The sequence below is a fragment of the Alternaria ethzedia genome, assembly GCF_023757985.1.
Source record: "Alternaria ethzedia strain BMP 0044 chromosome Unknown scaffold_32, whole genome shotgun sequence".
NCBI lineage: Eukaryota > Fungi > Ascomycota > Dothideomycetes > Pleosporales > Pleosporaceae > Alternaria > Alternaria ethzedia.
The window spans coordinates 243,912-262,828 of NW_026056225.1; the positions used below are offsets into that span (position 1 = coordinate 243,912).

Genomic DNA, 18,917 nt, shown 5'->3' on the forward strand with positions numbered 1-18,917 from the left:
TTTTGACATAGATAGTGCATTCATATCACAATAGACGTCGGCTTTTGATGAAACCTCGAGTATGAACCAATGTCGTGCTACAATGAGATGAAGATGTTTGCAGCCTGGAATGCGCAGCATGAGTCGTTCGGAAAAAAGGTGGCGTCCGATTTGGACTACTTACTGCACCTGCATGAATAAACTGAGGACCAGGCGGATATCGAGAGGGCTTACTGAAACAAGTCCACCTGTATTCTTGCATCAAGAGTCCATGTATAGAGCAGAGTTGATGGAACCTCGACTGCAGACCTCATGAACTTCTCCGGCCATAGGGCTCAAATGGAAAAATCGCCGCAATGCCTGCCATGAGGATGTACAACGCGGCGCAAATATATATCGGGACAGCGGTCCCCGTCTTTGCCGCCAGTCAGCCCGAACCCAGCCATTCGTAGTCATCTCAAACATGACAGGTTCAGTGAAGAGCAGACTTACATCAGCGACCGTCGCAATAACGGCACTCAAGATTCCCATAACCCTGTTCCAGGCAATCGCGATCCCGTTGCCGGTACCTCTGTGCGCACTAGGCAGCACCTCCGGCGTATAAGCGTACAGCGTGCCATAGTAGATATTTAAACAGAAGTTGATGATGCATGTGAACGCCACATTCTGAACAGCAGTCCTGACCTGCGTGTACGCGAAGAAGAAAGCCATGGTGACCAATGCTCCAATAACCATGGTATACTTACGACCAAGGCGCGTATGACACATGTAGCCCGCTAGCACAGGTCCCCAAATGCCGCTAAAGTTCACAAGGGTGTAGTTGCGCCAAGTGATGTAGGATGATGGTTCACCGAAGGCGGCGCCGCGAGAGGAGAGGTAGGCGGGGAGGAAGACATTGTAGACTAAACAAAGGTGTACAAAGTCAGCGTATGTCTCACATGCAGTTCGCACAGAGACACTTACGGGGGTAGGCGAGGCCTATCAACGTCCACGAGAGCCAGATCAACGATGTGCTAATACCTATTCGCTTCGTGGAATACAGGCCGCGGAGGTGCATATTGATCTCTCCCAAGCCCCATTTACTCTGATTTCCACGTGCAGCGATACGATCTACGGTGCCACAGTCTTGCATCTGGGTGACGGTGAGACTACAAGGTCGATTGTATTTGGTGGCAATGAAGTGGAGGGTTTCGACGCACTCGGCGTCTTTACCTTCGCTGACGAGGAATTTGGGAGTCTCCTTGAGACGGATGATGGTGATGCGGAGAATAGACATTACAAAAACCAAGGATCCAGAAGCGTACCATACGTAGCGCCAACCTTGGTTGTTAGACTTTGTACAGGGGCCTGCCGTGGGATCGAGGGATGGGTCTGCGCAGCTAAAATTTGGAAGGAAGGCCCAGGCAAAAAAGCCAGCTACGAGCTGACCAATGCCTAGTCAGAGTGTTAGTACTTAGGCTTATAGATGCCATCCCTCGGAGAAGAAAACAGCGGAAGATTGGGGATATATATACCCCACCAAGCTGCCATGAGCGTAAGCATCCACTGCCTATAGCTAGGCAGATACTCCAAGAACACTGCCGTATCCAACACCAAATTTCCTCCGGCGCCAAAAGCACTCAAACATACGAACAAGCCCAAGACTTCCCAATTTGGGCTTGCTCCAGCCACAATTGCAAAGATCGAGCAAATCAGCAAACTAACGTTAAACGCTGTCTTTCGGCCGATGATATCGGCTGATAAGCCCCAGAATAAGGCTCCCGTGAGCATTCCGACGTAAGCAGCGATGGTCAGGCCGTTTCGGTAGGAAGGCTTGAACTCAAGGGCGGCTTGCGCGGCGATGACGGACTGAATGAGTAGGATGAGGGAGTCAACGGCGTAGCCAAAACCATTCAGGACAAAGAGCTAAGCCTTATTAGAAATGCTCAAAGATGTCAGAGACACATCAAGTACCTTCCATTGATACGTCGTGAAACCGATCTGGGGACTGTAATCAGTACACACCCACAAGAGTCTTCTCTCAACAAGCTTACCTCATCGATCGCATTGTTAACCAGATGCATTTTGGCATTCAGCACAGGATCAGTGAGTTGTAAGATGTCGTCTTTGCCCAAGCTACTCGTTTCACCGCAGGCGTGCTGGTGTTCAACATCGTGCTCGTGCTCTTGCACTTTCCCGTCGTGAACTTTGCTCTGATCGTCCATCTTACTATACCACACCTCAATCTCCGAATGCACTGTACAAAGTTTCCAACTCTTTGCAAATGTGAGAGGTGCACGCGACGACTGGGAAGAAAGAGAAAGGCCAAATAGAGGGGCACCGAGTGTAAGGTAGATCCATGTATCTTGCTGGCACTTGCAGCGAAGGACAAGACTATTCCGATGCTGTGCCCAATGCAACGTCCGAACTCACCACGTTGTTCGCCTGGTCCGAACGGCTGCACCAATGGCAACAACCCAAGGAATGCGCTTGTCAGCTCGTAGCTACGCTTTGATTGGCCGGCATCATAATCGGCTGTTCGTGACAGGGGTATAAGCTGAGGCGATCGCTCTTGGGAATCCTTGGGTTGTGATACGGGCGATACCAACGTGGGAAGGTGCGAACGAGCACAAGAACGTTCCGTCGAATCGGCAGTCGACCATTCTCGAGTTGCGCGCAACGTCTCTGAGCACGGAGATAGCCTCAGTGGCGTAAATCTGCAATACCAACTGGGCCACCTAGGGAGATGAGTTCAGGTCTTTCCATCTGCAATGTATATGTATTTGACTTGACTATAATCTGTATTGTGGAGTACGACTGCGTGCACCTTCGTGCAGTGAGAATTGTGGTATAATCGTGATGGCGCCCCACTGTTACAGCATTAGCAAGGAAAGAAAGGAATCTGTACATGATATCGCCGTAAATATAGCCCTGGTATCCTAAACGCCTTGCTGAAGACAAGATGTACACAATGATGAAATGCATCGGAAACAAGAGGATCCCATGTAATAGTTCCTACTGCCCGGGTGTTTGTGTCGGAGTACTCTCTTCGGTGCTGGCAATAGCACTGTCGCCTTCCGCGACCATCGTGACCGGTGTTGGTGTAATCCTTCGTCGCTTACTCTCTCGCGCATCTGCATCAACTTCCGGCATAGCATACAAATCTCGTTTCTTGGAAGTCGAAGATGCATCGTCGCGGTCTGACTCGCTCATTTCGCTTTCTCTTCGCCCAACATGGGCAGTGCTTGGTACCCCGCTGACCGAGCTACTTGCACTGTGCGTCGTGCCCTGGCCGTGAGCTGGGGTCAGAGGCGGTGTCCACATCGGTACAGGTCCAGAATTGGCAGCAGCAATACTAGGCACTGATGACATAGCCGGCGTTGGGGCGTTCATGTTGCTTTGGTCACCTGCACCGGGCGCAAAGGATGAAGCAGTAGCAATACTGGATACCGAATTGCTTCTTGTGGGACTTCCAGGCCTTGCGGGAACAAAAGAGCTCGGAGAGGCCGGGAAGCCTGCAGAGGGTTGCCTCTGCATTGGTGGTGCAGTAGCCGTTGTGGTGCCTGGCATGGTTCCGTTTGTTGGTGTAGGAGTCGGGGTAGAGTTGTTTGATGTGTGCCCCCCCGTGGTGTTGATGGCAGCAGGTGTCTGCTGTGGTCGGCTATGAACAGCTAAAGGACCCGTGTACTTGTCGCCAAGTTCGCCAGGAGCAAATGTGATGGATGAGCAAAAGCCATCCGACGAGGTCATCAGCAGCATGGAGCCGTCATTTGACCTATTGAATGGTAAGTGAACTGGGAGTCAAAGCGGGCCTCGGCACGTACCAGGTGATGTCTGTAAAGGTAGCAAAGTGCAAGTTGCTGACGATGCATAGGGGCTTCTGTTGCTGCGTATCGTAGATGTGGATAGCGTCTTGTGTTGCGACAGCATACATCATGCGATAAGGCAGTGTAAAGGCAGACGGAGGCCCGGGGGGCAGGCCGGATTGAGCGGATGCTTCGCCATCGGCGGGCTTGGGCGACGGCGCTGATAGGCTTGGCGAGGGAGAAGGCGCACTCGTGATGGGCGGGGGGTCCATGGATGAATGCGAGGTAGGGGGCTTGGAGGGCATGACTGGATCAGGCAGAGAAGGAATCTCATCGTCCATATTTGAAGTATCGATGGTGATGTGCCTGGTGGGTGGGACAGACTGGCGCAGGGTATAGTAGACGGGCGAGCAACGGACGGCGACCGAGGGCTTCTTGTGGCCGGGCAGATAGGCGACGGGTGGCTTGTTAAGGCCGGCCCGGGTATATATGTAGACTGTATTCGTGATGTCGTCGGTCTGCTTGGCTTCAGCAACGGACGCATGCACGGCCTTGTATTGGCCTGCCGGCGTGAACAACAAGCTGCCGTCCGGGGCAAATGTAAGACGTCGGAAGAAGGAGGTCAGGGTCTCGTTGAAGTAGAGGGGCGCGTTGCGGAGGCCCATGGTGCCCATGGTGCCAATGCTGGGGGAGTTTGGCATGACGGCGGGCAGGGGCATGGACGGAGCGGGCGAGGCGGAGCGGCGCATGGATGGAGAGGAGCCGAAGGACGAACGACGGCTGTGCGAGGTCGGCGGCGGATGCATCGTGGGCAGGGCCAGCGACTGGGGCGTGCCGGGCATCGACGGCACGGGCGAGCCGATTGCCATGGCAGCATCGGCGGCAAAGGCGCGGCTGCCGAAGTCTGGGGGCGCCGGGCTGTTGGAAGAGACGCGGCGGGCGGGCAGGTCCATCTTGGTGACCTTGCTGTGCTGGGCCAGCGAGAAGTGGCCGTCCTTGTTCTTCAGGGTGTAGATGTGGACGGAGCGGTCCGACGACTGGGTTGCAATGTACTCGTTCATGGGGTCCCAGGCAACGCCCTGGACGTAGTGGTTGTGCTCGGCAATCTGCCGCACGATGCTTCCTAGACACGATTGAGCAGCTATCGGGGACGTGGTGGCTGGGCACGGGGCGTACCAGTGTGAGCGTTGTAGATGCGGGCAATGTTGTCCATGCTGCCTGTGATGAAGAAGACGCCGTCAGGGGACCAGGCCAGGTCGTAGATCTCGGAGCCTATGGACCTGCACATGGCCTTGACTCGCCACGTCTCCTTGTCTTCAAGGCCCTCGTCCAAGTTGTGCGCCGCCTGCTTCTCGGCGGGGACCCAGAGCAGCACGTTGCCGTCGTCGCCGGCGCTCGCGAGCATCTCGCCTAGGGCACGTCAGTTGCTGCTCTCTCTTGCACGTGGGCCGGAGGCGTACCCCGTGGACACCATCGCACCACGTTGACGGCCTGCGTGTGCTTGGCCAGAGTCGACAGGTAGGAGACGGTGCGCTCCTCGCCGTGCGCCTCGACGCTCCAGAGCTGTTGTACAGGTCAGCGCAAGTCCATGCTGCTCGCGGGGAGGGGCTGCCGCACCCGCACGTTGTTGTCGCCGCCCGCTGTCGCCAGGCGTCCCTTGCCGTGGGGCTCAAAGTGCGCCGAGTAGATGGGCGCGTTCTCGTTGTGCCAGGACACCAGGAGCGGAGCAGCCTTCATCGTCGCTGGGGCCGCTGCTCATTCCGCACACAGGCGCAGGCGTAGGGCGTCCGTGGGTGCTGGCTGCACGTGACGGGTCGTGATGTTGGCGGGAGGAGGGCAGGGCATGCGGGTGAGGCTCTGGGCTGGCGGTGCGGAGGGCAGATGGATGGTTTGCCTGTGTCTCTGGGTGCCCAGGTGGTTGGAGCGCGGACGTTCCGCGTCTGCTCCTAGCCGCATCGGGAAAGCTCTTTGGTTTTGGTTTCACTGTACACCAGCGCCCGTCCAGCCTCCCACACGCCGGCCCTCATGTAGATCCTGCAAACACAGGCAACCCGCCTGCATCCACCATGGCAGACGACGCTGCCGCCCGCCTCGAAACCGAGCTGCTGCTGCTAGATGCCATGTATCCCCTCCAGACGCACTATCATCCCAAGTCACGGGAATTGAGCTTCTCCCAAGATGATCGTGCCTCGCTCCTTCTTCGCTTGCCCGAGTCGTATCCGGCATCAGGGTCGCCCGACATCATCTCTGCGACTGACGCAGCCAAGCACGACCTGCGGACGCGCATTAGAGATGCCGTCACAGGGCTTGGGCTGGCCCAAGGCGAAGAGGCCCTCGATGCCATCCTCGCTGCCTTTCGGCACATTCTCGATTCTGCTCCTGCTGAATCACACAGCGGCTCGACCGCAGGGGCCAACCAGAGTCTAGACACCTCCAAGACAGTCATTGTATGGCTGCACCATCTTCTCAATACCAACAAACGCAAACTTGCACTCTCACCTCCGTCTTCAGTGCCACCCGTGTCTGGGCTCACCAAGCCTGGATATCCTGGCTTGCTTGTCTACTCCGGCCCCTCCGTAGCTGTCACAGAGCATGTCAACACACTAAAAGCACAGAACTGGCAAGCGTTCCAGGTACGGTATGAAGAAGCAGAGCTCTGGCACTTTGCACATGGTGCCGGCGTCAGAGAGATGGAGACCATGAGCCATGTCGTCAAGGGCGTCGAAACAGAAGGAGCCATTGGGGCAACGCAGAAAGAGGAGCTTCTCAAAGCTATCGGTATCAAATAAACATCCCACCAGTTCTCTGCTACACTCCTTCCAAAGGCACTTTCTTATTTGTTGACGTGACCCCTGGCTCAAGTAATCGTTAGGACCTCCGCTTATGGATCTCCATCTGTACTTTCGTGGTGACGTGGTGTACCTTGGATGTACGGAGGAGCAACATGTCATTCGAGGTTGGCCCGAGCGCGCCAGTTCACATCCCAAATCATCGAAAGTCTGCCGCAGCACCATTTCGCAACACCACGGCGTCATACAGTCTCCAACATCAACACCCCAATGGCTGCACCAATGAAATGCATGGCCACAGCTGTGAGGAGTATTTCAGGTCCACGAGCGGCGCGCGTTACGCATCGAACATTCGCCTTTAGCACATCGAGTCCGGTCGCATCGTCGCGGAAACCATCAGCGGGCAACGCAACGTGTCGGAGGGAATTACAGACAACGCGCATTGGACTAAGGAACGCTGCAAGTAGCTGCCAAGGACACACAAGGGGTTTTTCGCAATCGACACCACGGAGCAAGCTCAAGACAATAGATCAGATCCGGGCCAGGAACAAGGGCGGGGTACGTTTCGATATCCAAGGGGCTATGTACCAGGTGGGAGTACTTAGACGCCCGATCAAAGGCTAACGCTTCGTAGCCATTCAATCTCACAGCAGCCATCCTCTTCGTCGCAGCAGGTGGAGGATTATGGGCCTACTTCACATACGAGAAAGAGCGCATGGCAAGAAAGCGAATCGCCGAGCAAACAAAGGGTATCGGAAAGCCTAAAGTAGGCGGTCCATTCCAGCTCCAAGACCACAACGGCCAGCCATTCAGCAACGAGGATATGCTAGGCAAATACTCTCTCGTACGACATCGCTCTCGTCCTAGTGTGAGCATTTACACTAACAACAGTGTCGTAGGTCTACTTTGGTTTCACTCACTGTCCCGACATCTGCCCCGACGAGCTCGACAAAATGGCTCTCATGTACGACAAAGTCGTCGCCGAATGCGGAAACGTCATCCTCCCCGTCATGATCACATGCGATCCTGCACGCGACAACCCCAAGGTGCTCAAGGAATACCTGGCAGAGTTCCATCCTGACTTCATCGGCTTGACGGGCACCCACGAGGAGATCAAGGATACATGTAAAGCGTATCGCGTGTACTTCAGCACCCCCAAGGAAGTCAAGCCTGGCCAAGACTACCTGGTTGATCACAGTATCTACTTCTATTTGATGGGTATGTTGTCTTGCTGTGATCAGGTTGCACGTACATAGGCTAACAGATCTACCAGACCCAGAAGGCGATTTTGTCGAAGCCATCGGGCGTAACTTCACGGCGGAACAGGCTGCGAAGGTCATCTCAGACCACATCAAGGATTGGGAAAAGCCGTTGAAGAAAGAGACGAGATGGGAGTAGACGAATGCGGACTGAAGGTTGGAGATGCGAGTGGCTCGTGTGACTTGCATGCTATAGAACGTGGCAAGGACGTGCGAGTCACACCAGGTGCAGGGAGTGATGTATATATACTTTTGTAAGAATACGGTGAGTGGGGCTTATACTATGGCATGTGTGCAGGTGTGTATATTACTTGTCTGAATACCCATATTACAAGGACAAAGCATTTCGCTGTAGATGCAACACGTTCGTGAATGAGCTGTCGCTATGCATCCTTTGCGGCAGAGTTGGCACGGCGAATGCTTGGTACTGCTCTTCCGGAGCCAAAGTGCAAGGCAGGTGGCGCCCTAGCAGATGCATCGATGGGGACACCACGTGGGTGGGTAAGGTGTGGGGCCGTAGATAATCCAATGTCCAGACGTTTTGAACTGTAGGTTATATTTCATCTATTTGTTAACATATCTACATGTTCTTTGACGGGCCGGTAACTCAGTGGTAGAGTGTAGGACTGCAGTTAACCCCAAAAACCGCCTTCCCGAAGCCACCGGTTCGACTCCGGTTCGGCCCTAGGTTCTTTTTGCCCGGGGGCTTTTCTTTTTGGTACAGGCTATATCCCTCTTTCTAATTAAGGCTCGAAAAGCTATTTATCTTTTTCTTAACATGCATTTTTTCGCAACCGTACAATCGCCTTCTTTCTTAATTTTCCTCTAACATAAGCACTTGCTGTATTCTCTACTTAAATGTTACAGAGACAGCTTTATGTCGTTCTGCACAGCGTGTCGCATACATAAGGTTTAGTATAAAAGTGTATAGACCTGTACTCTAGAAAGAGAATAAACTGTCTGTCTACAAATGTTCTTTTAGACACCTACAGAGCAGTTACATTAGTTACACAAATTATATACTCTAACGCAGAGATCTATACTAGATTATTCGGCCTCTCGCTTAAATGTATATTCTACAATTTATGCGGCAATACGATATAACGTGTGTTCTTGCTTTGTACTTAGGAGAAGAGTAGTCGTTATAGCATTGCAATGTAGCCGTATCCTCTGCCAGCATTTTAGTGCACAACAAGCTATTCCAACGCGTATCAAACTAACAGACTAAGGATTTAGTCCGTGTTTAACGCGGATTAGAGCCCTGTCTTGGTTCGGGCAATTTATCGTTATAGTACCTTGGTATACTGTAAAATCTTAACTTTGTGCACCTATTCTTTGGTATCAGTGCGATAGCTTTGATAATAGACTAAATGCTAGAAGGAAGCTGCAGTAACAGCGTTAGGATGTGCGTTCAGATTGGTTCCATTCTTTTTCCCCGGACAAGTACATTGAAAAAAACCTATAAGTCAACCAGCACAACGAACGGCAAGGGTGGGGCCTAGGCGCCTAAGAAAGTGATGAGAACTCTTATGCTGCGTCTCTGTAGATCAGTTAATCTTGTTCGCAGTTGATGGCTTCTTATTACCTAGGTAGTGTTCCGGTGCACAACGTCTTGTAAGACTACGATTAAAGAAACGACCTTGGGATGCAGCATAGCAGTTGCCCTGTTTTGGTATCTGATTGGACACGCGTGTTGAACACAAATGATACCTATCCTCAAGGTGTGCTTTTGTTTAGAACCACTACAGCCTTCGCAAAAGCGAGGCTATCCCCCTCAGTGAATACAGATAGCAGGAAACTGAAATGGCTTTACTAATTGCAAGGTTACGTCAGACAAAGAATCGTATGTCTTGGCTGGGTTCCACCACCTCCAGTCTCATGAATGTATCCTGTTCTTGATCGCTTCTACAATACTCTTCAGACCACTCAGTCTGGCCTCTCTCGTCTCCCCAAGGTATAAGCTTGCAACAGGCCATGCATGAATACCTCCCGGCTCTTCCCAGCTGTCTACCTCTTTTCCGGTCTTTTCCAATAAGCTGATCAGGCGCCTTGTCTCCGGCCCAAGCACTTCTTCACTACCATATAGGAAATACCATCCTTGTTCAGGACTAGCCTCTCTCCACTTATCCAAATCTCTGCACGTTCCGGGTGAAACGATTGGATCATATGCTGACACCTTGCTGCCGATGTATTGACGGCCGTATAGCTCCAACGATGAACTGTTGAGATAGTCGGATTCTGTGTTTCGATTTTCGCGCGATAGAATCGTGACCCACGGGCTGATCATGATGGCAAGGCCAGGTTTCTGATGTCGCAAGTCCGTGTGGTCAGACATGTATAGCAGAAAGCTCAAGATGAGAGTTGCGCCCGCAGAGTCTCCACCCACGACGACACGAACTGAAGATTGAGCTAGCGATAGAACGTATTCGTAGCCTGCGACCGTCTCGTGGAGTTGGGTAGGGTATGTAGCGTCTGGGACGAGCGTGTATTCCAAAGCGAATAGAGCCGGATTGCTGTACCCAGCGTTCTTGAGCATTGCAACCCAAGCGAGTAGAAACTCCATATAGAAGAAACTACTCCCCATGGAAAAGCCACCTCCATGACAATAGTACACAATTACATCTGGCTGCTCTTGCTGGTTGTGCACTATCCATACACCTCCAAAGTTTGGTCTTTTAATCTCAGTCCACCTGATAGGACTGGTGACGATGCCGTGTCTCAGCATACGGAACCTCAAGAAAGGGAGTGACACCGCTTTGGAAAAAAAGACACGCCCCAGGAAGGCGGGCATGTTGGCGAATGCATAGCGAACGAAACGGATGACCAAGTCCTGGAAAGGCGTTGCCTTCTGCACGAAAGGGGCACGATGTTGATGTGGTACGAAGAAGCGTTCACGAACGAACTGGTACGGTATGGCAACGGCTTTGGGGGCTGTGAGTATTAGTATGCCCACGTACATGACATGATGTAGCTTACCGAGAGATGGCAAAGCTGGTGTCAGCCATGTCAAGAGTGGCAGGAGCCCAATCTGGACTAACAATTGGGGAGCGAGAAAGACGAGGAAAGCTATGCAGTCCAGATAAGAGATTTGACTCAGTATCATCTTTACGGAATAGAGGATGGACAAAGTATCTCAGCCACGAGCACGCCTAGCGACACCGTTCAGGACTGGAATAGCGATGACGCTGACAAGGGTCCGGCTAAGCCACAATCGCCTAGCGCCACATCTAACGGTTCCGCATTGATCATGCTTTCCCTGAGCTTCGGCCGGGCAACCTGCGAACCTCTGGAAGACGTGAAGCCGGAGTCACATCAGGCGGAGCGACACCCAGACACTGACTTGCTCAAACGAGGCACGGAGCGGTTCCCACGTGACGGAAATTAGCGGAGCTGCGCACGGACCCGTCGGTCGGTCGCGACTTCCAGAAAACTTCCGCGACTCACTTAGCTGTCACTCCGCAAACACGTCTGTCCGCGCCTGCAAACAAGCCTGCCTGCTTGCCTGCGCCTGCATCGAGGGGCTCTCTTACTTCCATCTTTCCTTGTCTCTCATCCGCCATTTCCCATTGATGGAGTAACGTCTGGCGCAAACATCGGTTTCAACTCTTACACGGCAGCCTGACCCCAAGTCGCGAACTTGTCGGGCCTTACCATGGGCGACCCCGCAACTGATCCCAAGGCGGCGCCGCTCGCCGACGAGCTGAAAGAGCTTGCTATGTACGTGCGAAATGCCTAGGCTCTGAACTCATACTAATGTAAGCAGGTCGCTCCCCACGACGGCCTTCCCAAAGAACTTCTTCTGCGCCCTGTGTAACGAGCTTGCGTTCGACTCATACAAGCTGATCTGCTGTGCGAAATCCATATGCTCACCATGTGTGTACACCATATGCTGCTGCCGGAGATTCTCGCAGGCGCTAACGCGGCCCAGGTCAAGGAAACCTCCAGTTCCCGACAGCGTGTCCCTCGTGCGACCACTCACCGCTCGAGGCCGACTCTTGCACACCGAACAAGTCTCTGCGTAACACGATGCGAGTGTGGCTACAAAAACAGAAGAAGAAGGAAGAGGCCAAGGCCGCGGCACAGGCAGCTACCCCGCCCGTCGAGGTGACACCGGCCGCGCCTGAGGTCCTGCCGGTCGGTGATGGTACAGAGCAGCCCGTAGACAGTGTTGAGGATGCGCACAAGGCAGAAGGCGGTGCTGCTGAACAAGCTGCTGGTTCTGTCGAGGCCCCAGAAGAGGCTGGACAGCGCGCCGGCTCGGCCGCGGCTCAACCAAAGGAGGTAGGTTGTGAAAGTCTTTCATTTCGCTCTCTCGCGAGCATGCGGGTACTGTACAATCAGAAGAAGAAGAAGAAACCAAGCAGAAGAGACATTGTCGGGCCTCTAAGCATTGCAAAACATGGTTGCCACACGTGCCAATGAGCGGAGATGCTTTCCACTCCACTCGCGCTCTTGCTGACCAAATCAGGAAAATGCTTCTCCTGAAATTGAGACTGAGCGGCGCGGTAGCACCGCCTCCCAGAGCGTGACCAACAACACGGGACCTTCAGCGGCCGACAGCTCGACCGACGAGCAAAAAACCTCCAACGGAACTAATGGCATGATGGGCAACAACCCGCCGATGAGCGGCGTGCAAAGCCAGATGGGCTTCGGCTTCCCCAATCAGGGCGGCTTCAGCAATGGCATGGCTTGGAACGGGATGCCTAATATCATGGCCAACGGCGGCTGGAACGGCATGAATCCTATGGGTATGTCTTTGGAATAATCTTGCCTTCCTTGCAGGCGACTAATGCCTTGCTAGATTTCAACAACATGAACGGAATGTACGGCAACTTTGGAGGGAACATGGGCTTGGGCATGAACGACATGTCTGCCATGAATATGATGCAGTACGGTGGCGGCTATGGCAATGGATGGAATGGTATGGGCAGTGGCTATGGAAACTTCAGCGGGCCCAATCAGCTGGGTGGCTTTAATCAATCTGGAGCATATCCCGAGATGATGAACCAGTTTCCCAAGAATAATTTCCCAAACCAGAACCACAATCGTTTCCATGCCAATCAAGGAGGAGCACATCCTCAGCGAAACAACAAGAATGGCAGCCAAGGTGGCTTTGGTCCTGGTTGCCAGAATGCGCCTGGTCGTCCGGGCAGCCGTGGCGGTCCTTTGCAAAACGTACGTTCAACCCACCAACGAAAGCTACCGAACCCATACACGGGAATCGGCCAAACTTGGAAACCAAAAACTGACCCGATTCGTTCTACACAGCGTGACGACCAGTCGCCTGACGGAAATGCCAACCCTGCTCCTGAGGTGAAGGCCGAGGGCGAGCAGTCGAAGGCGTCCGCAGATCCAACTGAAGAAGGTAAGGACATCGTCGACGCTATTCCAGTATCGCTCGAACCACAGACTTCAGCAGATGGGGTTGGTGCTGGCAATGCTAGCGAAGCTGCTGGCGACGACACTAACCAGGCAGGGGGTGGTCCACAATGCGAGACTCAAGACGGCGGTCTGAAGCCTATACAAACTGTAGACTCTGGCGATGCAGACATGCGAGAGTACGACCAGTCTATGATGGGCCCTGGTGTGCCATACCCTCAAGGAATGATGAATCAGTTCCCGGATCAGCACATGAATGCAGCCTTCGACCCCAGTATGAACATTATGGGATACAATGGCAACTATGGTCCACGTGGCGGCTTCAATAACGGGGCTTATGGTGCGGCGACAGTTCTGACAGGTCAGCCAACGGAACCGATTGGTGTCGGTGTTGCAGGTGCGCCAACTGGACCACGCGCGATGAGAGAAGGTCGACCCAACACTGGTTTCTCGAGTCGTGCCCATGGTGGGCGATATGCAGCCCCGCCACCACCCAAAAGCGTTGCGTCTGCTCAAGATGCGACAGCTGCTAGTCCACAGCGTAGAGTTCGATCGTAAGTAGATTTGATGGAGAATGAAGCACAAGCAGTGACTGACAATGACGCAGGCGGTCACCTCTCCGAGATGAGAGTATGCGGGTCAAGGAACGCTCACCCACGCCTTCTCGACCACAATCACGAACGAAGGGTGATGACAGAAGTGAGCAACGTGAGCGATCGCGTTCTGCAGATCGTCATTCTCGTCGCGATGACCGCGGTAGATCCGTTTCGCCATTGAACAACGAATACGAGGATCGCAAAGACCGCAAGCACCATCGATCGTCACGCTATGATGACCGTGACCCGGAGTATGATGATCGTTACCGCGACGAGAAGGGCAGCCGGGGTGACCGTACACGAACTGCATCGGTAGACTCCAAGTATCGTAGCAGCCGTCGTGACAAGGACAAGCACCGTTCATCGCGGTCCCACCGCGACCGGAGCAAGGAGCATCGTCGTCGCCATCGCTCCCGATCACCTCGTGAGGGAGACAAATATGAAGACGAAGAAGCGTACGGCAATGGCGAAAAGGATTCTGATGGCAGTTCACGACGCAAGCACAGGAGCGGGCGCGACCGCTCACGCGACAAGGAACGTGAACGAGACCGCAAGGATCGTAAAGAGCGAGAGCGAGACCGCAACTATGATTACGACCGCGAGAAGGATCGCTCCCGCGACAAGGATAAGGACAAGGACCGTAGGCGGCGTCGCGATCGTGAAAGTGAAGACGATGAGCGTGATTATGGGGACGACAATCACCGCTCTTCACGCCGTAGTCGCAAAGATCGCGATCGCGAGCGACGCGAGTACGATGATCATGAGCGCAAAGACAAGCCATCTCAATTGGAGAGGGAAGAGGATGTCGTCGGTCAGATGATGAAGAAACGCGCTATGTCTCCGCCCTTGAACGCACCAACCGGGCCCTCGGCGAATGGCTTCAGCATCAAGGGTCGCTCAAAGAACGCGGTCATGCCTCCACCGGCCCAACCTCCTACCGGCCCACGAGCTTTCCAGCCACCCAAGGGTCCGGCTGCTGATCGAAACAAAGACCGAAGCGGCGAAGCTAGGGATCACCGTCGTAAAACCAGCGCCACTTCTACATCGACTATACCAACCGGCCCTTCATCCAAAGACAAAGAAACGTTCCAAGACCATTATGCCGCTGAGCGAGAGCGCAACGCCCGAGAGCGAGATAGTCGCGAACGCGTAGAGAAGCCACCCAGCTCCAGCAAGTCCCTTCAATCACGCATCTCTCCTTCATCCCGCCCTACGCTCTCGAGTAAGCGTAGCAGAGACGACTTTGACGACGAGGCTCCGGTACCCACAGGCCCCAAAGCTGATGCCAAGCCTCCCACAGGCCCCGCCGCGCATCGTGACAAGCGCAGGAAGTCTGGTGCGACGGGTGACGACAACATTGCCAGCCTCTTTACAGCGGGACTGCGTAAGAACGCCAAGGCTAGACGTGGTGGTGTGAGGACTGAAGGCGATGTCGAGCGCGAGATGATGGAGCGGGAGCGGGAAAGGCGGTAAGATGGCTCTTTTGGCCATATGCGCACCGGTTGTCAGACGGGTCTTTTGGGCTATGACAAGGCACGATATGGCTACGAGACAGTGACATGCTCAATCTGGGGGAACTGCTGGGGGAGACCTGAGGTCCTTTCTCTACTTATCTGTATTATACCCTTTGAGACATGAGTCAGAAGATATGGACGAACATGTATGCTGTATACGCAGTAATCAGCGTAGGCTTAGGTACGATAATTAAGAATTCTTGTCCGGAGATGGATACGTTGTGGAATTGTGGTATCGTTTATTCTGTGAAATCTGGGATGTTGGGACGAAGCCGTCACAGGGTTTGAAGCTTCGACATATTTACCGCCTGTGGTTTACAAACTCCTTCTGCTCACCACCCAATCTCGATGCGACGACAGTCGCTTCCCTAATTGCCTTTGCGACGGCGCCCCTGACGCCATCTTCCTCGAGAGACATGAGCCCACCGATGGTGCAACCACCAGGCGTTGAGACTTTGTCCTTCAGCACCGCTGGATGCTCGCCGTTTAGCACGAGCCCAGTGGTTCCCCTCATGGTCTGCGCAGCCATCATCTGTGCCTCTGCTCTTGGTAGGCCCATGGCAACCGCACCATCGGCCGCCGCCTCCAGTATCAGTGCGAAAAAAGCTGGACCCGAGCCACACAGCGCGGTCGCGGCATCCATGTTCGCAGGAGGGAGGTTCGTAACGCGACCGATGGAGCTGAAGACGAACTCAACGAGCTTGTACTGCGCCTCACTGAGGGGTGGGTCCGAAGTCTGGATCACAGACATGGACTCTCCTACGAAAGACGCAGTGTTGGGCATGACCCTCACCACGCGACAAGCGTTTTCTGTCTTCGCCGGCCCATGGGGATACAGGAAAGCTTCAATCTGCTCCCGCGTCACGCCTGCCAGGATGCTGACCAGCACCTTCCCCTTCAGCGCCTCCCCAACGCCCTCCTCGCCCAGAATCGTCTTGAAGCCATGTGGCTTGCAGCTCAGCAGTACGATGTCAGCTTCCTGCACGCCCTTGAGGTTCTGGTTGGTGAGCGTCTGCAGGGGGAAGTTGTAGTGGCCGAGGGCTTTGCGGACGTTTTGTTCGGCGGGGGCCCATTGGTCGCAGGCGATGAAGTTGGAGAGGTTAGGCACGTCTTTAGAGGCAGAGGCAGAGGCGGGATCGAGCGAGGCTCTCGTCCTGGCAGAGGCGAGCGAGGCCATGACGCCGCCCATTATCGCGATGCCCATGGTTCCTGGGCTTGTTAGCGATGGCTGTGGTTGGGGGGTGGGCCAGACGACGTGCCAGAGCCGAGGACAGTCAGCGTGAGAGGCTTGGCTTCTTGTGTGGTCGCCATGGTGGATGAGTGCCGTGGGCGTCTTGGTGGGCACTGTTGGGCAAACGCGAAGGACGAGGGCTGCTGCGTTTCGGGAGCGCGAGATCGGCGCCTTCCCCACGTTCCAAGGTTGGCTTGGAGAAATCTTGAGCTATGGCCATGGCCGACGATATGCGCGCACCTCCCCAAGCTCTCCGCCTGACGCTCCACACGACCTTGCCGTCCAGACCACCAAGACTACCGCCGGGCCCATAGTAGCCAAAGACGTGCGCAAGCCCGAGCTCCACCATGGCCGACCCGTTCGAGGTCCGTCAACGCTTCACGACGCTGCTCTCCCACCTCAGCGCATCCCACACGTCGCTCCAAAAGGCCGCTCTCTACGCGTTGAAGAACCGTGAAATGGACGAAGACCTCCACTCCTGCATCCTCGAGCAACTCGAACGCACCAACATGAACACCCGCGCGAACATCATGTTCTTCATCGAATGCCTCTGCGAATACGCCGTCAGGGACAACAACTCGGGCGATGCGAGCGCAATGGGCTACGTCCGCATGTTGCAGAGAGACATACTGGCTGTTGTAGAATGCGTCGTAGGCGAAGAAGGCGCCAACATCCGCGTCGTTCGCAAAGTCCTCAAGACGCTTGAGAACCTGTCCATCCTCATGAAGGAGACTGTCCAAGAACTCGAGGCCGTACTGAAGTCGAGAGAAGTCGCGCATCCCTTCATGGCGACAGATACCTCCGACCCCAAAGACAGCTTTCCGGCTTCTGCCGGTCGGAATGGAGGGCAAAGAATGGACAAACGTCAGATTGAACAGAGGATTGAGGAGGACAGGGAGAGACACAAGAGGTTGCGGGAGAGTATCTGGGCGGTGCCAGGAGACGGCTACGAGGAGCTGGAGAAGCTATGGGATGAGGCCAGCGACATCAACGAGGACGACTACGTTACCGCGAGGGAAGATGCCGAGGAGAGGAGGAAGGTTATTGAGTTCGGATAGAATCCTGACAAAGACCGAGAGAAAATTGAGGCATGGGAAGCGGCCAGAGCTGCTGCGAACGAGGAACAGGCAAGCGAAGATGAGGGTAGCCAAAGTTCCAAGACCGTGTCAGTCGGAAATGGTTCCTGGCATGGTGGGCAGGCGGTAGCTGATCTGCATTTACGGCGTTGATTGGGAGCGACAGACATTGCCACGGCATGGCCTAGGCGTTGGGGCAGAGATACCACGGGCTTGTCTCATGACGCCCACATTGTTGTTGGAATTCTGAGTAAACTGTATACATCCATGGTCATTCCAAACATATCTGTACACGCCCAAACGTAATGCTATGATACAGTATTCGTCCTTCTCTCCCAGATCCTGCTCTTCGCCGCTTATAGCATGCCCCTACTCCATGACAACTGTAGCACCCAGCGCCTTGAGCGTCTCGACAATCTTCTCCGCCTCCTCCTTTGGCACACCCTCCTTCATCATCTTCGGTGCTCCCTCAACGAACTTCTTGCTGTCCACCAAACTCAAGCCTAACATGGCCTTGATCTCCTTGATCACCTTGGGTTTCGCGCCGGCGTCGAATTTCTCGAGCTTGAGGTTGAAAAGTGTCTTCTCTTGAGCGGCGGGCGCGGCCTCTTCTTCCTCGACGGGGGCTGCGGCCGCGGGACCTGCACCTCCTCCGGGACCAGCGACAAATCCTCCCATAGGCATGTCGGGTATGTTCAGACGAGTCTGGCGAAGTGTTAGTGGGACAACCTGAACGTCGCTGCATCTATCATCGGTGGCGAAACGGTTTAAAGCCAGGCCTGTCTCCCTTAAACACAATGCAGGTGTGAAGACGGGCATGCTCTACATATTGTATGCGTGCCACTACAGGCTTCCGATGGTCGCCGTCCCACCCCCGTAGCATGTCACCGTACCTTTAACGTCGATACCAAGTCTGCAGTCTCCAACAGAGTCAATTGACTAATCTGATCCACGATCGTCGCAATCTTTGGATTTGTGGGAGCTGCCGCATCTGACTGCCATCTCCGCTGTATCCTCTGCTGTGTGGCTCCAACGGTCGGTCGTACGTATGCGGACTGCTTCGCGGTGCAGATACAGCGCCTGAGCGCGCGGGATGCCGGTGCTGCCATTGTGCTGGAGGGGAAGGCGTGAATCGATGGTGATGATTGTACGTTGCGGGCGTGCCTGCCATCATGAGATTTTGCGGAGCGGATTACGACTAATTGGGTTGGCGTCTTGGCGCGTTCCCAGACCCGCAAAAAAGTTAGAGAACTTCGAGGCCTTCAGACATCACCGCCACAACACCACCTCCCGGACATACTGAAGCGTC

The 18,917-nt window shown here is 54.4% G+C and overlaps 9 protein-coding genes and 1 non-coding gene across 10 annotated transcripts; 5 read left to right on the forward strand and 5 right to left on the reverse strand.

Annotated features, from left to right (window-relative positions):
• Positions 1-289: 289 nt before the first annotated feature.
• Positions 290-2,183, reverse strand: J4E87_009167 (uncharacterized protein; the record flags this gene model as incomplete). The annotated part of the gene is made up of 6 exons (XM_049380747.1): positions 290-394; positions 472-881; positions 943-1,413; positions 1,494-1,884; positions 1,933-1,959; positions 2,013-2,183. The coding sequence occupies 6 exons, from the start codon at positions 2,181-2,183 to the stop codon at positions 290-292; spliced, it is 1,575 nt and encodes a 524-aa protein (XP_049229591.1).
• A 790-nt stretch (positions 2,184-2,973) lies between these two features.
• On the reverse strand, positions 2,974-5,501 carry J4E87_009168 (uncharacterized protein; the record flags this gene model as incomplete). The annotated part of the gene is made up of 5 exons (XM_049380748.1): positions 2,974-3,733; positions 3,783-4,887; positions 4,941-5,174; positions 5,225-5,327; positions 5,382-5,501. 5 exons carry the CDS (start codon positions 5,499-5,501, stop codon positions 2,974-2,976), a joined length of 2,322 nt encoding a protein of 773 aa, XP_049229592.1.
• Positions 5,502-5,830: 329 nt separating this feature from the next.
• J4E87_009169 (uncharacterized protein) lies at positions 5,831-6,553 on the forward strand (the record flags this gene model as incomplete). The annotated part of the gene is made up of 1 exon (XM_049380749.1): positions 5,831-6,553. One exon carries the CDS (start codon positions 5,831-5,833, stop codon positions 6,551-6,553), a length of 723 nt encoding a protein of 240 aa, XP_049229593.1.
• Positions 6,554-6,823: 270 nt separating this feature from the next.
• Positions 6,824-7,951, forward strand: J4E87_009170 (uncharacterized protein; the record flags this gene model as incomplete). Its single annotated transcript, XM_049380750.1, has 4 exons — positions 6,824-7,111; positions 7,188-7,397; positions 7,453-7,771; positions 7,827-7,951. The coding sequence occupies 4 exons, from the start codon at positions 6,824-6,826 to the stop codon at positions 7,949-7,951; spliced, it is 942 nt and encodes a 313-aa protein (XP_049229594.1).
• Positions 7,952-8,408: 457 nt separating this feature from the next.
• J4E87_009171 lies at positions 8,409-8,498 on the forward strand. The gene has a single exon. It is a non-coding gene; the product is annotated as a tRNA-Cys (tRNA).
• Positions 8,499-9,688: 1,190 nt separating this feature from the next.
• Positions 9,689-10,915, reverse strand: J4E87_009172 (uncharacterized protein; the record flags this gene model as incomplete). The annotated part of the gene is made up of 2 exons (XM_049380751.1): positions 9,689-10,743; positions 10,789-10,915. The coding sequence occupies 2 exons, from the start codon at positions 10,913-10,915 to the stop codon at positions 9,689-9,691; spliced, it is 1,182 nt and encodes a 393-aa protein (XP_049229595.1).
• Positions 10,916-11,464: 549 nt separating this feature from the next.
• Positions 11,465-15,260, forward strand: J4E87_009173 (uncharacterized protein; the record flags this gene model as incomplete). The annotated part of the gene is made up of 7 exons (XM_049380752.1): positions 11,465-11,529; positions 11,576-11,685; positions 11,741-12,093; positions 12,281-12,560; positions 12,614-12,987; positions 13,081-13,745; positions 13,799-15,260. The coding sequence occupies 7 exons, from the start codon at positions 11,465-11,467 to the stop codon at positions 15,258-15,260; spliced, it is 3,309 nt and encodes a 1,102-aa protein (XP_049229596.1).
• A 342-nt stretch (positions 15,261-15,602) lies between these two features.
• Positions 15,603-16,505, reverse strand: J4E87_009174 (uncharacterized protein; the record flags this gene model as incomplete). The annotated part of the gene is made up of 1 exon (XM_049380753.1): positions 15,603-16,505. The coding sequence occupies one exon, from the start codon at positions 16,503-16,505 to the stop codon at positions 15,603-15,605; it is 903 nt and encodes a 300-aa protein (XP_049229597.1).
• A 374-nt stretch (positions 16,506-16,879) lies between these two features.
• Positions 16,880-17,590, forward strand: J4E87_009175 (uncharacterized protein; the record flags this gene model as incomplete). Its single annotated transcript, XM_049380754.1, has 1 exon — positions 16,880-17,590. The coding sequence occupies one exon, from the start codon at positions 16,880-16,882 to the stop codon at positions 17,588-17,590; it is 711 nt and encodes a 236-aa protein (XP_049229598.1).
• A 387-nt stretch (positions 17,591-17,977) lies between these two features.
• J4E87_009176 (uncharacterized protein) lies at positions 17,978-18,717 on the reverse strand (the record flags this gene model as incomplete). The annotated part of the gene is made up of 2 exons (XM_049380755.1): positions 17,978-18,313; positions 18,502-18,717. The coding sequence occupies 2 exons, from the start codon at positions 18,715-18,717 to the stop codon at positions 17,978-17,980; spliced, it is 552 nt and encodes a 183-aa protein (XP_049229599.1).
• Between the last annotated feature and the right edge of the window lie 200 nt (positions 18,718-18,917).